Source organism: Chiloscyllium punctatum, chromosome 14 (assembly GCF_047496795.1).
Source record: "Chiloscyllium punctatum isolate Juve2018m chromosome 14, sChiPun1.3, whole genome shotgun sequence".
NCBI classification, from domain to species: Eukaryota; Metazoa; Chordata; class Chondrichthyes; order Orectolobiformes; family Hemiscylliidae; genus Chiloscyllium; species Chiloscyllium punctatum.
In genome coordinates, this window is record NC_092752.1 from 12094643 (window position 1) to 12109854 (window position 15212).

Genomic DNA, 15212 nt, shown 5'->3' on the forward strand with positions numbered 1-15212 from the left:
ATGTCTTGACCTTGTACGGATCAGATATTTCAGTCTCCTGATGTTTCACTTCACGCTTTGGATGGCATTACTGGTACTTTCTAGTGGAATTTGTCTCTGTTCATCTGTAAGTCATTTGGGCCACTTTGTTCATTAACCAGTCATTCAAAATTTGATTTTTCTATGCGTTGATATTTTAAAAATTCTGTCTGTGCACAAATGCCTGAATGTTCTTCCTAATTGTTGTTGTAAGTTGCTATTGAAGCTGCTTCTGACCTTCCCTAGCCAATTGCTGACTTAGATTTAATTACACTAGATGAGTCAAAAAGAGGGCATATTTGGTGGGAGGTAATGCACAATTCTAACACATCCTGTGAACTGTTGAAAGCAGCTATAACGTTGATTGTCAAATCAATTGATTCAAACATTATAGCAACAAAACTTTTAATTTGAAGAGAAACACATTGAGATTTTGGATGATGTTTTGGCCAGCCTTCTGTACGCCCAAGTATTTCTGTGGAAACCATTCATGTTCTGTCGTGAGGTCAGTTTACAGCTCATTCAGCTAACTCTTCTAACAATGTAAGAAGTGCTTAAGTGTTAAGGAGTGTTGTCATGATTTGCAAGTACATTCAAAACCTGACACCCACACCCTCCCTTTAATTAATGACTGCAGGATCAAACCCAGGTTCTTGTTTAAAGAGGTGAATGCCTGTAACACTTAGAAGAGCTGAGATGCATTCCAACCCGTATAGTTAGAAATATTTCCCATAAATTGAAAGCCACTCATTTAAACAGTGGAAAAAGATTTCAATCGCGAATCAAGTACCAAAATTCTAAAGGGTTGTGCTCAATCACATTTACATTTTATATTTTGTTTATGTCCCACAGTTTATAATATGTTAGCCATGGGTGCTGTATTGCATATATTTGCAAAGATCTTCAGTCTCTAGTTTAGCTGAATGTTCTTGCTAACTATAAAATCACCATGCTGAAAATGTTTTGTAGCTAGTTGAACATTGTCCCACACCAGGATTAATGCCAGTGCATCCCAATAGAGTGCTTAGATGCACATGTTCTGAGTAGCCATTGAGTAAAGTCTTTGCCCAGTTTTAGCCAAATTATATCTTTGCCCTGCAATGTTTCTCTGCTTTAAAGGCACTAATATTGCAAATTGTTATGGCTGTAGGTCCCTGCTCCCAAGAGAAAGGAAGATATTGGTGTTTGGGAGCGGATTCAGAAAAAGTAGTTCAGGATGAGGTCATCCATCCATTGGCCATTAGTTCTTTGATGTAATTGGTTCAATTTTATAACATGCTGCAAAAAGCAGTTTAAAAACTAACTTTGTAAACTTTATTTCAGAATTGTAATGGATGCCAGTTTGCAAGAATCTCTTATATCTATCTATTTAGAAGAGCCACATTCATGTCTAGAGTACTTAAAGGTACACAAATTTGAACATTCCTATCCAAGATGAAAATTAATGTATGAATTAAGACACACATGTATTAGAACATGCATATAGAAATGTAGATGACTAGCCAATGTTGCTAGATTAAGCAGAAGAATCAATGAATTGGGTTCCAATCTTTGCATTTAACATAAAAACTAGGAACAGAAGGAGGCAATTTAGTCCCTTAAGCCCCCTCCGCCATTTAATACAATCGTGTTAAGTGTTTGCCTAAGATGCAAAAACTAATTAGTATTATTATTATTATTTCTTTTGTTTTAGCCAAAAGTTCAGGAGCGTATTGTCATATAAGGTATGTATCATTTGTCTAGAGCTTTGTGCATCATTGTTGAGCAAGGCAGGTACGATCATCAGTCTTGTGATGACTAGATCACTAACAAACAATATTACGTAACTGTGTAACTGTTAAAAAGATTTTTGAGATAGACTGATAAATAATTAATTCAATAATACATGATTTGAGAGACAAATTTAGATGTCTTTGATTTCTTTCAAAGTTACTTTAACTGTTAATATCATCCTTTGACGTAGAGTACGTGGATTGGTTCATGTAACTGCTTTGCATTGATTTAAACTATTGCATTATCATTTTATACAGTGCATTTGTTCAATATTACTACGAAAACTATTTCTCTCAAGTACTCAATTGATTTTAATTTTTGGGGAGAGAATGAATTCGTAATAACTGCTTCTTAGATGCCAGTTCTTCCTGTTTTTAAAATTGATGAACTAAGGTGATGGGGCTCGTGGAGCTTGAGGGGGTAATGGTTAGCAGTCAGAATTGCTTTATATTATGTTCCTAAATAGTGTTTGCAAGTTATTGGATAGTAGGACAAATCATGCAAGAGTTTGGACTGTGCAAATGGTTTGAAATACATGGGAAGGATGCTATTACAGCTTCACATAGAAGGTAGCTAAATGTAGCATTCTGCATTTGAGTAAGTCAAACATGAAGTATACTTGAAAAATACCATAAATGCAACTGAAGGCAGTTGAGAGAAAAAGGAGTTTAATATTTAGTTTTAATGCTCTACAGTTTTATGACCACTATTAAGAAGCCAACGCCAATGCAAATATAATTTTGGGTTATATTAACGGTGTTATTCAATATAAAACAGAAGCTAACATAAACTTTTAATATATCTATTATTTTGACGTTAATCTTACAGACAAACCTGCAATGTGTAACTAGAATTGCAATGCAGTGTAGGTGAAAGAAGAACCACCTGAGTTCATTGGCAAGAACAATAACATTTTTTTCTTGCTGTTCTATTTAATTTGGAGGCGTAGACCATAAGACATAGGAGTGGAAGTAAGGCCATTCGGCCCATCGAGTCCACTCCGCCATTCAATCATGGCTGATGCGCATTTCAGCTCCACTTACCAGCGTTCTCCCCGTAGCCCTTAATTCCTCGAGACAACAAGAATCTATCAATCTCGGCCTTGAAGACATTTAGCGTCCCGGCTTCCACTGCACTCCGTGGCAATGAATTCCACAGGCCCACCACTCTCTGGCTGAAGAAATGTCTCCGCATTTCTGTTCTGAAATGACCCCCTCTAATTCTAAGGCTGTGTCCACGGGTCCTAGTCTCCTCATCTAACGGAAACAATTTCCTAGCATCCACCTTTTCCAAGCCATGTATTATTTTGTACGTCTCTATTAAGTCTGGTATAGCCGATTTAGTGTGCAGAAAACTCTGCTGTTACGTTGTTCCAGCCATTGGCAATTTAAGTCAGTGAGCACACTGATTTAGGTTCATAATGCTGTCTGCTTTTTTGATTAAAATTTAGACAAATCAAAAAATCATGGCTGCGTAAGTAATGTTAAAAAATTAGTGCTAAAACTGACTATGGTCACTAACCTCAAGACTTGTAGCATCAAAAGACAGATGTTATATTCTAAGGTTCCTGGATGGCTGTGGTTTTCTAGATTGCTGACCCATTCAGACAGTATTGCTGTCCAATTCCCTACTACTGTCTATTCAGATAATGAATTATCTGGTCTTATTTTATTTTTATTTTAGTTTCACACATGTTGTTTTCTTTGAGGTGTCCAAGCAATTGTAGTTGACTATTGTGTGTGATTCACCTCGGTATGTCCTTATAAAATCTGTCACGTTCCTTTTTGTTCCAGGAACACATGATTCTGTGCAGGTTTGCAGATCAGACAGCTGTTCACCTCCCTCCAGAGCGCAAGATAATAGGTATGAGGACAGCTGTTTTAATGTCCAGCATTGCTGAGGAAGATGGATGAATGTGTTTCTAATGGCTCATTGCTCCATCAATGGAGAAGCAACTCCTCTTTAAGCTGCTGTACAAGGCTGTTGAGACTGGTAACATTGTCTGATTGCTCATATCTAAACCAGAGAACTGTCTGTGGTCACCATGCTTTAGACTGGTAGCTCTCTTACTACATATTAACAAGAAGAAAACTTGCGAAATGGCAAGCGATGAAAAAATGCTTGCATCATTTGTTCAAGACTAACTTATGGAACAGTATAGCAATGAAAGAGGCCCATTGAATGATAATGTCACTGGATTCGTAATTTGAGGCCTAGACTGTTGTCACAAGTTCACTCCCATCTTGGCAGCTCAATTATTAAAAAATCTGGAATTGAAAGCTAATCCCAGCAATGGTAACTAAAGCTATAATTGATTGTTGTAGAAACCCACCAGGTTCACTAATATGCTTCAGGGAAGGAAATCTGCTGTCTTTACATTGTCTGGCTATTATATGTCTCGAGTCCCAAGTCATGTGGTTTACTTGTAAATACCCTCTGAAACAGAATAGCAGACCATCGAGTCCAAGAGCAACCAGGAATGCACAACAAATGGTGGCCTTGCTAGCAATGCAACATGTCAATTAAAGAATGGCAGAAACCATGTGGCTTGTTCAAAGTAAAGTTTAATTGTGGTGGATATAGATCAAACAAAGACCTAATGAACTGCTGAAACTAGGGACTGTTTAGTGAGGCCACAAGTTTGTAATGGTATGATTACTGAGTCTGGAACACTTGTCCATTTTATCGACCAGTAGCAGCTAATCTTTGACAAAGCTTCCTCTTTTCCTTTTTTCCACCCATCCCCTCTCAATGTGTCAACTTCTCTCTGCTTCACCCTAAAGCTATTTTTTGAACTTTAATTATGAATGGTGCTGTATGATTCAGCAATTAGCTGGAAATGGTGGCTCAACTGCATCTCCATTCTACAGGCCCTGACTAATGTGTTCCAGTAAAAGTACCGAAGACTAACAGTGCCTCTAACCAAGATGTTCCAGGCCAGCTAAAATGCTGGATCTATTGACAATATGGAAATTTTCCAACAATACTTAAAACTTTACAATATTAAGCTTCCTTGATTGGTATCTATGCATCGTCTTCAATGTTCCCTCCCTTCACCACCAATGTCAGCAGTGTGTATCATTTACAAGGTGCACTACAGTTACTCATCAAATCTCCTTTCGCAGCATCCGACAAATCCACTACCTTGATCACCTAGAAGGACAAGGGCAACTGATATGTCACCACCTGCAAGTTCCCCTCCAAGCCCCAGACTATCCTGATTTGGAACTATATTGCCTTTCCTTCACTGCCTTTGGGCCAAAATCCTGGAATTCTCTTCCTACCATAATATAGATGTACCTACATCTCATGAACTGTCCATGAAAGCAATTCACCACTACCTCTTTCAGGGAGACAAGTAATGAATTATAAATCCTAGCAAGTATTTGTCCCATTAAAAAATGAAAAGAAAATTAGATTACCATCGATTCTTACCATAGACCATGAAACCCTTTTTTATCAAGTGAATCCACACTCATTAGGAAGAGTGTTTAATCTAGCTCAACCTATTTTACTCATTCCTTATAGAGAGGGGATGCAGCAAGAAGACCTCCATCCTGCCATTTAGGACTTGATTGGAACCCAGATGATGGAAGTTCAAAAGGCTCCAAGCAGTCTATTACTAGATTATGATTCGAAATCTTCCCTCAGATGGGCGTTACAATCCAAACCCTAAGCCAGGAATGACAAAATACAGTTTCAAAGCTGTGACTGTTTGCATGATGAGGAACTAATCTCAGCAGAAACAACATGGGAGCTTAAAATTCACAAACTGTTTGAGGGAGAATTAAGGTTGGAGTTTAAGATTGACACACTTTTGTTTAGCAGTCTATTTGAGAACCATCGTAAGAAGTCTGAAAACAGATTGTTGGCGGTTCATTGAGATATTTAAAGGGCCAGGATCTCAGAGAGGTGAAGATGCTAAGCTAAGCAACAGCAACAAAACAAAAATAAAATGAAGCAGATGGACAGAACAAGTTTAACATTTTGGGCAAGTGATGTCGGGAGAATGTGAGGAAGAACGTTTTGTGCAGTGAGTAGTAGTGACCTGGAACTCAGTGTCCACTTGTGATGGAAGCAGAGGCAATCAATGATTTCAAAAGGGAATTGGATGAACACTTGAAAGAAATAAAACCTTGTCGGACTACAGAGATTGATCAGGGGAATGGCAATGGGTGCATTCCTCCACCAAGAGCCAGCATGGACTTGCAGGACTCAACTTCCAACAGGTTTTGCAAGACTGCTGGGTGCCCTGTTTTACAGAGACATGGCTCACTCCCGTTACACCTGACTGTGCCTTACAACCTGAGGGATTCTCAGTTCACCGAATGGACTGCTCGGCGACCTCAGGCAAGGCAAGAGGTGGGTGGGGTCTACCTCCTAATCAACACCTCTTGGTGCTCAGATGGTGGCAACGCTGGCAAGTTACTGCTCCCTGGACCTAGAATATCTCACAGTAAAATGCCATCCCTACCACCTGCCACGCGAGTTCATCACCGCTATACTGACATCGATCTACATCCCACTCTACAGAATTGAAGAGTGCATTTGATGTGCTATACAATGTTACAGACCGAGATGGAATACCTCGTTGCCTTGCTCAAAATAGCCAGTGACTTCAGGCCAGTCTCAAGAATGTGCTACCAAAATATTGTCAACACGTATCCTGTTTCACCAGAGGTTTGAACATTCTTGACTATTGCTGTACAACCATCAATAATGCCTGCTACTCAATACTCCATTTACATTTTGGAAAATCAGATCCCAATGCTGTCTTCCTTCTCCTGGCTTACAGGCAGAAATTGAAACGTGAGGACCCAGTACAGAAAGTAGTGCAGTGTTGGTCTGAGGCAACGGAAGGGCTTCCACAGGACTGCTTAGAGTGGGTGGTCTAGTCCACATTCAAGAACTCAGTGGTCAACCTATGCCACTACCATTACACACTTCATTAGTAAGTGTGTAGAAGACTGCGTGCCGAAGGAGTTAATCTGAATGTTCTAGCGGAAACTATGGATGAACCAGAAGATTGAATTGATTTGAATTAGGTTTAATGTCACATATTCTCACATGAGTCCAGTGAAAAGTTTACAAGTCACCATTTATGGCACCATCTTAGTTACAAAGGTACCTGAGTACAGAATCATACAAAGCAGAAAATAAGGAAAACAAAGTTTAAAGAGTTAAACATTACAGTCCTTCTTACTGAAAGTAGAAAAACAAAGAAACCACAGTTAACAGTTCAACAACATGGTCCATAAATACCTAGCCATGCTGGGCTCGCACTGCTCACAAGGGCTCAACCACCCCCACTTCGGGTGTGGCCTTGTTTCTCCCCCACCCCCACCAACTGCCATGGTTTGCTTTCAATGCCTTGCAGCCCACTTCCACTTTTGCCCTCATCACTCCCTACTGCAGTCCAGGTCTGAGGCATTCAAGTTGGGCAACCCTGATCCATACAGGAAATCCAGGTTGGTAAGGCCATCAGAGGCGTCAAGACGCAATACCCAATTAAGCTTGAGACCCAGGCTAACCACAAGGACACCCGATGCTTATGGCAAGGCTTACACAACATAATGGGCTACAAAGCAAAGTTGAACAGGATTGCGGGCAACAGTACATCCCATCCTAATGAGCTCAATGTATTCTACACTTGCTTTGAACAGAAAGTCAGTGAAACGATGTTACCTATCCCATCAGCCTCGGATGCACCTTTACCCATGGTCACCACTGCAGACGTTAGACTGGCCTTCTTAAGAGTGAACCCACTGAAAGCAAGTGGCCCGGAGGGAGTCCCCAGCCATGCACTCAGATTCTGCGCAGACCAGCTTGTGGGAGTATTCGCAGACATCTTTAACCTCTCCTTACTACAATCTGAAGCTCCCATCTGCTTCAAGAAGATGACCATCATCCCAATGACAAAAATAAATCATGCAGTGTGCCTCAATGACTACTGCCCAGTGACTCTGATCTCCATAATTATGAAGTGCTTCATGAGGTTAGTCATGGCTCACATCAATTCCCCAGCCTACCAAATTACCTTGATCTTTTGCAGTTCACCTATTGGCACAACAGCTCCACAGCAAGCACCATCTCTCTGGCCCTACGTCCCTAGAACATCCGGATAACAAAGGATACCTACATCAGTCTCTTATGTATTGTCAACAGCTCCACCTTCAACACCATAATTCCAAGCAAACTCATTTCTAAACTCTAACCCCCATAACTGCATCTTCAACTTCCTGACCCATAGACTGCAGTTAATAAGAATAGGCAACAACACCACCTCCACAATAATCCTCAACAGTGCTGCCCCACAAGGCTGTGTATGCAGCCCCCAACTATACTCCTTATACACTCATGACTTTGTGGCCAAATTCTGCCCCAACTTCATTTACAAGTTCGCTGACAACATCGCTGTTGTAGGTCATATCTCGAACAATGATGAGACAGAATACAGGAAAGAGAGTTAAGTGCTTAGCAGCATGGTGTAAACACCACAATCTCTCCACCAACGTCAGCAAAATGGAGAAGCTGGTCATTGACATTAGGAAGTGGACTGGGGGGCATGTCCCTGTCTGCATCAATGGAGCTGAAGTGGAGATGGTCAGTAGTGTCAGGTACCTGGGAGTGATGATCACCAATCTGTCCTGGTCCACCCATGTCGATGCAATGGTCAAGAAAGGACAACAACATCTCTACTTCAGAAACAAAGGCAGAAAGGTTAACTTTGATTTCTCTCCACAGATGCCAGAACTGCTGAGCTTTTCCAGCAATTTTTGTTTTTGTTTCTGGTTTTCATTTAACATCTCTACTTCCTCAGGAGGCTAAGGAAATTTAGTGTTCCTCAAAACCTCTTACCAGATGTAGCATAGAAAGTGCTGTATTTGGATGCATGGTGGTGGTATGTCAACTGCTCTTCACAAGGCCACAAGAAACTACAGAGAGTTGTGGCACAACCCAGTCCTTCACACAAACCAGTCTTCCATTGATACTTCCTGCTGCCTCAGGAAAGCAACCAATATCATCAAAGACCCTTCTCACCTCAGTTATATTTTCTTCCACCCTCTACTGTTGGGTGGAAGATATAAAAGTTTGAATACATGTACAAATAGATTCAAGAACAGCATCTTCCCGGCTGTTATCAGACTTTTGAACTGACCTCTCTCTGCACCTTTTCAGTGACTGTAACACTGTATTCTGCACTCTGTTCTGCTACCTTGATGCATTTTGTATAGTACGATCTTCCTGTATAGCACGTAAAACAGCACTTTTCACTGTATCTTGGTACATGCGATAACAACAAATCAAACTCAAGTGGACTCTTTCTGTATAATATATGACTGTATAATTCTTTATGACAGTAATCCTGTTCTATTCAGTGAACTCACCGTGAGCGATATGTGTAATTTCCAATGCATGCTTGGTTCATATTAGGGTCAAAGTGAGTTCTAGAATGCAGTGAAAGCAAGAAGCTATTAGCTAGAGTGATCTTCAAGTCACATGGGAGAACTGTTTCAATAAACATAATAAGTGGTTGTCAATTTCAGAAAGTTAATTACCATCAGGTTGGTGCTTATAATGTCAAGTAATAATTAGCGGTATCTTTTTACTACTTAGATAATTAAATATACAAAAGGTAGGTTACTGCAAGATTAATATACAGGTATGTTAGCTATGCACCCTATACATCCCATCTGATAGCAGGTGTGTGCTGGCAGTGGTTTCACAGATGTGTTTAATTTGATAAGTGGTTAGCATGTTAAATCATTTAAATGGTGTGTACTGCATGTAATTTAACACTTAATTCCACTAGTTATTCATTAGATAGACTTGTACAAAGAAAATTTAACAGACAATTAGCATTTGCCAAATGGAAAAGAATCCTCCTTGTAATTATCTAAGATACTTGTTTCAAAAATGCCAATGCAAAAGATTAATGTTGCTTATTGAATGGTTGGATCTCGACTAGTTCCAGTTTAATGAAATTTACCCTCATGATTTGATGTACAGCACTTTGTAAAATGTTCTTTGATTTAAAAACAGGAGAAAGTTGGTGGACGTTTTCTGTACATTTATAGGTCCCATCCATTTATTCAGCTGGGTTCAGAAAACCCCAAACACAATTCAAAACTGTTTGGTCAATGTTTCTTGGCAATTTGCCAAGGTTTATTTGACAAGTTCCGAATCCAAACCTCTGTTACCTGGAAGGAAAAAGGCAGCAAATGCATAGGAACACCACCCCTGCCAATTCACCTCCAAACCACACACTACCCCGGCTTGAAGTTATATCACCATTCCTTTAGTGTTGCTGGGTCAAAAACTAAAATTCGCTTTTTGACAGTACTGTGAGTGTACCTACATCACATGAACTGCCACAGTTCAAAATGATTACTGAACACCATGATTTATGGATGAGTAACTAATGCTACCCTAGCTGGAAATACTCATATCAATAAAAGAATTTTTAAAAATGACTTCACCACCAGCACCAGAAACAGATTATCCAGTCACTTATCTCAATGCTATTTCCAGGATTTTGCTTTATGAATATTGGTTGTAGTGAGTGCTTACAATAGTGGTGGCCATACTTAAGAAAAATAATTGATTTTGAAGCATTGGAACATCACAACAAATGCAATATATTAGTGACTACGTTTTTTTAATGGTACCTAATGTTTGAACCAATGAAGTTGATGTCAGTGGACTAAGATCTTGGTAAATCTTAAGATGCCATTTCCTAAGAGATCTTAAGATATTTTCCTACATGATTTGCATTTAATCTGCAATGAGTTTGTTGGAAAAGAATGCATTGAAGGAGAATCTAAGAATTGGTGTGAACTTAACTCAGAACGACTGTCTTTGTAAGACTCTCAGTCAGGTTTGCAATCCACACTAAAGGGTGTTAATATAATAGATAGTGTTACCTGGAGAGCTGACAAGGTAGTGAATGTTCTTTGAAGTAAGATTAAGGAGATGTTACTACACAGTTAAATACTACACAAATCTTCATTGTGTGCCGTACTGACCTGTGAGTTACTGATGCTGAGTGCAAAGCAAAAGTGATCAAGTAAAATGGCAGCAGCATTGCCATTCTAAAGGACAACAGTGAACCAGCTGAGTCTTTACAGCATTCTGAAAGCTTCATTGTTACTTTCTGGCATGTATAAGAGTCCCTTGCTCGATAATAAGAAAACACTTCATCCCACGAACTTAAAATGTATTTTGTGCATACATAAAGCTCTCAATGGTTGTGACAGACCTATCACTCTCAGTTACAATATGACTTAAATGTAGCACGAAACAAACTCCAAATGTCAAAAGTTCTTGTTAGCTCTAAAAAAAAATGCACAAATGTTTAAACCATTGTGAACAATAATAAGAGCACTCAGTTGACATCCATCATCCAAAGTAGTTTGATGTTGATCTTGAACTCTTGAAGGAGAAAAATAGTGCATAAGTAGCTTGTTTTTTTGCAAACCTGCGTGGGCATTGAAAAGGAAAGCTTTTCCCATGTTCCACATTACAGTCTATTTGTAGATCTAACATTTCAATATCCAGTTGTATTCTCTGAAAGTATGGCTCAAATTTATAGCCCAAACTTTAAATAAACCTTATATTCACTCCTGGTGTTACTTAAATGCAGTACAAAGATACAAAATAATAAACTTTCCAATCCTTTGCTGCAACTCCATTGTTTATAATTCATTCTAATGATGTAGGTGTCATGTATTTATTACACATGCTCAGTTGTCCTGGCTAGATACAACTACACAGTTTGTTAAAACAAGGGATACGAGGTTATAGCCTAACTTCTTAAAAATGGCATTGGAAAGGTTAGGTGGCTGCTTTTGACCAGCGCAGACTCGATGGACCAAAGGACCTTTTTTTTGTCCTGTAGACCTCTATGACTATGACTTTAGAAGTCAATTAAGAGCCATCTGCAGTGACATGGGCATTGTAGGCCCAGGCAAGGTAAGAGATAGCAGATTTCCTTTTCTGAAAGAAATTAGTGAATTATTTGTGTCTCTACGACAAGCCAACAGCTTCATTGTCACTTTCTAGCATGTGTAAAAAATCTTAGCTTAATGATAAAATTACACTTTATCCTTTTAACTTAAAATAATAAAGTTTAGGCTTTTTTGGGCATGCTAATATTTAGTTGATAATCATGTATAAATTCAATTTCTTTTCAGGAAAGAAGTGCATGGGCCTGGTAGATCTGGATCGAGCTTGCTCAGCAGAGGAGTCTGGATACACGGCTTATGTATCGTCAATGGAGCCAAACAGTTGTTCACCGAAAAACAATCTGATAGTGGGGAGTTTGTCAGGTCGTCCTCTCAATTTAATTGCATAATGTCACAAAACCAGCGATCAAAACACTAAGACAAGAGAGCCACGATGTTACATTGTGACCTGTTTGTCAGAGGACAGCTTCTCTCAATTATCTTGCTCAGAAGCACGCTGAGGCTTTGTGTAGTCAATATCCTGCACAGCATCTCTAATTCAATGTTTTCTTATGCCCAGTGACTTTTGCTCAATGGAATGAGGTCCTCACACTTATCTTGAATGACATACAGGGAAAGTTAATTTCCCAGCAAATACTGCAAACCTCCTCCAGTTGTATAGTTTAACCCATTTTAGCAAATGGCATCTATGCATGTTCTTCCCATACTTAAAAATCCTACTTTGTTTAATTATGCTTTACAAAGATGACAGTCACTGAAGCATCATGTATGCTTGAGCTGGACCAAGAAAGGAACCATTAAATATTTTTATCCCTTTACATCATGTCACACAGCAAATCCACTTGGATTGCAAAATTCACTCTGTTCAACTGTGTTTCAAATGGAACCAGAAAGTATGACCTCTTGTACCATGGAAAATGCCTTACACAAAATCACTGCTGATGCTTTGTTGTGGTTTCTTCTTCAAACTTCTATTTCCTTGACAAACTGCATCTTTTGATACCTGCCGATAATTTAATAATATTCTCTTTAAACTATCTCAGGACTTCATCTTCTGCAGTGAACACAATATATGGCAAAAGCAGAAGTATCCAAATGGCTCAAAAATATTACAGGGCTCATGTTTGCAGATGCAGCAGTGAATTTATTTGTTTTAAAGCAAAAATGTAATATCACAAATCTTTATCCTACTCATGTTTTTCAACCATTCATCTGTTTTGATACCTGCGAGACCACTGCTCATATTGCTCCTTCCTCAAACAACAGGACTTACAGGTGAGGTGTTCAAGACTTGCCTTGTATAAGTAAGCAATAACTACCTTGCCCATATGATTTTGAAGATTGGTTGTCTTGTGCTTTAAAACTGCGGGTAAAGTTTAACTCTTCCTGTGTATTTCAGTCTTCTCTGTAAATTTCAGTAATTGTCTTGGTTTATTTTGAATTTCTCATGTTCTGGGATAACTTTTTATCCCATTTCTTGCATAGTTATTTTCTTGTCACAGTGTTAAATTTTTCTTATGGCAAAATAGTTTCTGGATGCAGTTATTTTAATTGATATATTTTTTAGAACAAACAAGCAGATGTAACAATATTGTTCAGGTGATCAGTGTTCAATGATATTCTTGTAATCAGATGTTTTCAGAATTTTCTGACATTGGAAATAATAGTAATATAATTAAAAGTTAACTGTTCAAGCATGGTTCATAATCTGAATGTTTAATATGATTATGTAATTTATTTACAATTAAGAAAAAATACACATCAATCACCAGCTTCTTTGTTTTATCTTTATTTGTTGAATAATTCCCACCTAAAAGGTTTTAATAACTAAGTTAAACATTTTAATTCAAGTCATTTGGAAAATGATGAACATGTGAAGGAGAAAAATGCATTTTGTTAAAAAATTGAGTACATCAAATCAATGATGGTAGTCAGATCAAGATTTATTATTGATATTTAAGATGAGCAGCTCACTCCATTATGTAACGTGTTACAGAAGAAAATCAAATTCCAAATGTCTCTTTCACATCAGTTGCACAATTTATTTATGACCAGTGTTTGATTTACATGTCTTAGTTTGAGGAGCCAAAATGTGGTTTCCAAAGTTGCCCAGAATCGTTTGAGGATCCTAAAAACATCAGATACTGAGCACTGTCTCTTAATCTCTCTTTAAAATCATAGTTATACTAGTTACAAAGTGATACTGTGCCCCAAATCGCAGCAGTGACTACGCTTCAGAGGTACTGTATTGTCTGTAAACTGCTTTGGAACTTCCTGTGCGATATAAATACAAGTCTTTCTTCCTCTCTCATTCAAAATAATATTGCCTCCTCCAGCAAGCGACAAATGGCATCTTTGTCATCATTAGCATTATAAAGCCAATAACTTACTTGAATTAAGACTAGGGTTGCTATAGAAACAAATAGTAGAAAGGCATACCAACCAGTGGTAGGTTTTTCTTAGCTTTTAATATTAATCTCATTCTTGAGAAACGTGCACAGCAAAGTTTTTTAAATAAATCATATAATCCTTAAAGTTTGGAAGAAGGCCATTCTGCCCATCAAGTCCACAACATCCCTCCACAGAACACCCCATCTGGACCCATGTCCCTACCCTATCCCTGTAATCCTGCATATCCCATGGTTAATCCACCTGGCCTACATGTCCCTGGACACTATGGGCAATTCAGCATGGCCAATCCACCTAATCTGCACATCATTGGACTGTGGAAGGAAACGAGAACACCTGGAGGAAATCTGCAGAGACACTAGAAGAATGGATAAACTCCACACAGACCTCATCCTATGAGGCAGCAGTGCTCACCACTGAACCATTGTGCCACCCTACAATGATCTGTTGTGTTGTGGAATTTATAACTTGAAAGGCTGGTGAAAATTAATTCAATAGTAACTTTCAAAAGAGAGCTAGATAAATACTTGAACAAGAAATATTTGGAGAGCAATGGAGAAAGAGCAAGGGAGTGGGACTAATGATACAGGCTGAATGGGCCAAATGGCCACCTTCTGCGCTGTAAGAGTCAATGAAGCTTAATTCTGCCTGAGTAGAATGGATTACAAAGTTACTTCCATCTATAGAGCTAAACTTATTTTCAAAAGACAGGAACACAAAGAAGCAGGATAAATTTTTCAACCTTTTTTTTAAAAGCTGATTTTCTACTTGGCAGGTGTAATAATTCCTAGTGTTAAACCAGCTGTTAAATCTTCATGTAAAACTACTTGTCTCCTGTCTCGGTGGAATCTCCCTGCATTAATGTACATAGTATCATGGAGCTGCAGGAGCTGAAAATAATGTAACTCAATCAAAGTTTAATTGTTCACGCATTGCAACTTTGTTCTCCTGAAGCAATGCTTGTAGCCAGTCAGTGTTCATATAACAGTGTGGATTTGTGACTCAAGTGTATTTACACTCAAAACAAGCAAAGAATAGCACAGGTCA

General features: G+C 38.7%; 1 protein-coding gene across 1 annotated transcript in view; it reads left to right on the plus strand.

Moving 5' to 3' along the window:
* Positions 1-13462, plus strand: part of gstcd (glutathione S-transferase, C-terminal domain containing) — a 140538-nt gene extending 127076 nt beyond the window's left edge. Inside the window, exons 10-12 of the mRNA XM_072583891.1 lie at positions 1712-1742; positions 3585-3654; positions 11985-13462. Coding sequence (XP_072439992.1) covers positions 1712-1742; positions 3585-3654; positions 11985-12145 — 262 coding nt within the window. The 3' untranslated portion in view covers positions 12146-13462. The remainder of the gene's footprint in view (positions 1-1711; positions 1743-3584; positions 3655-11984) is intronic.
* The last annotated feature ends 1750 nt before the right edge of the window (positions 13463-15212 follow it).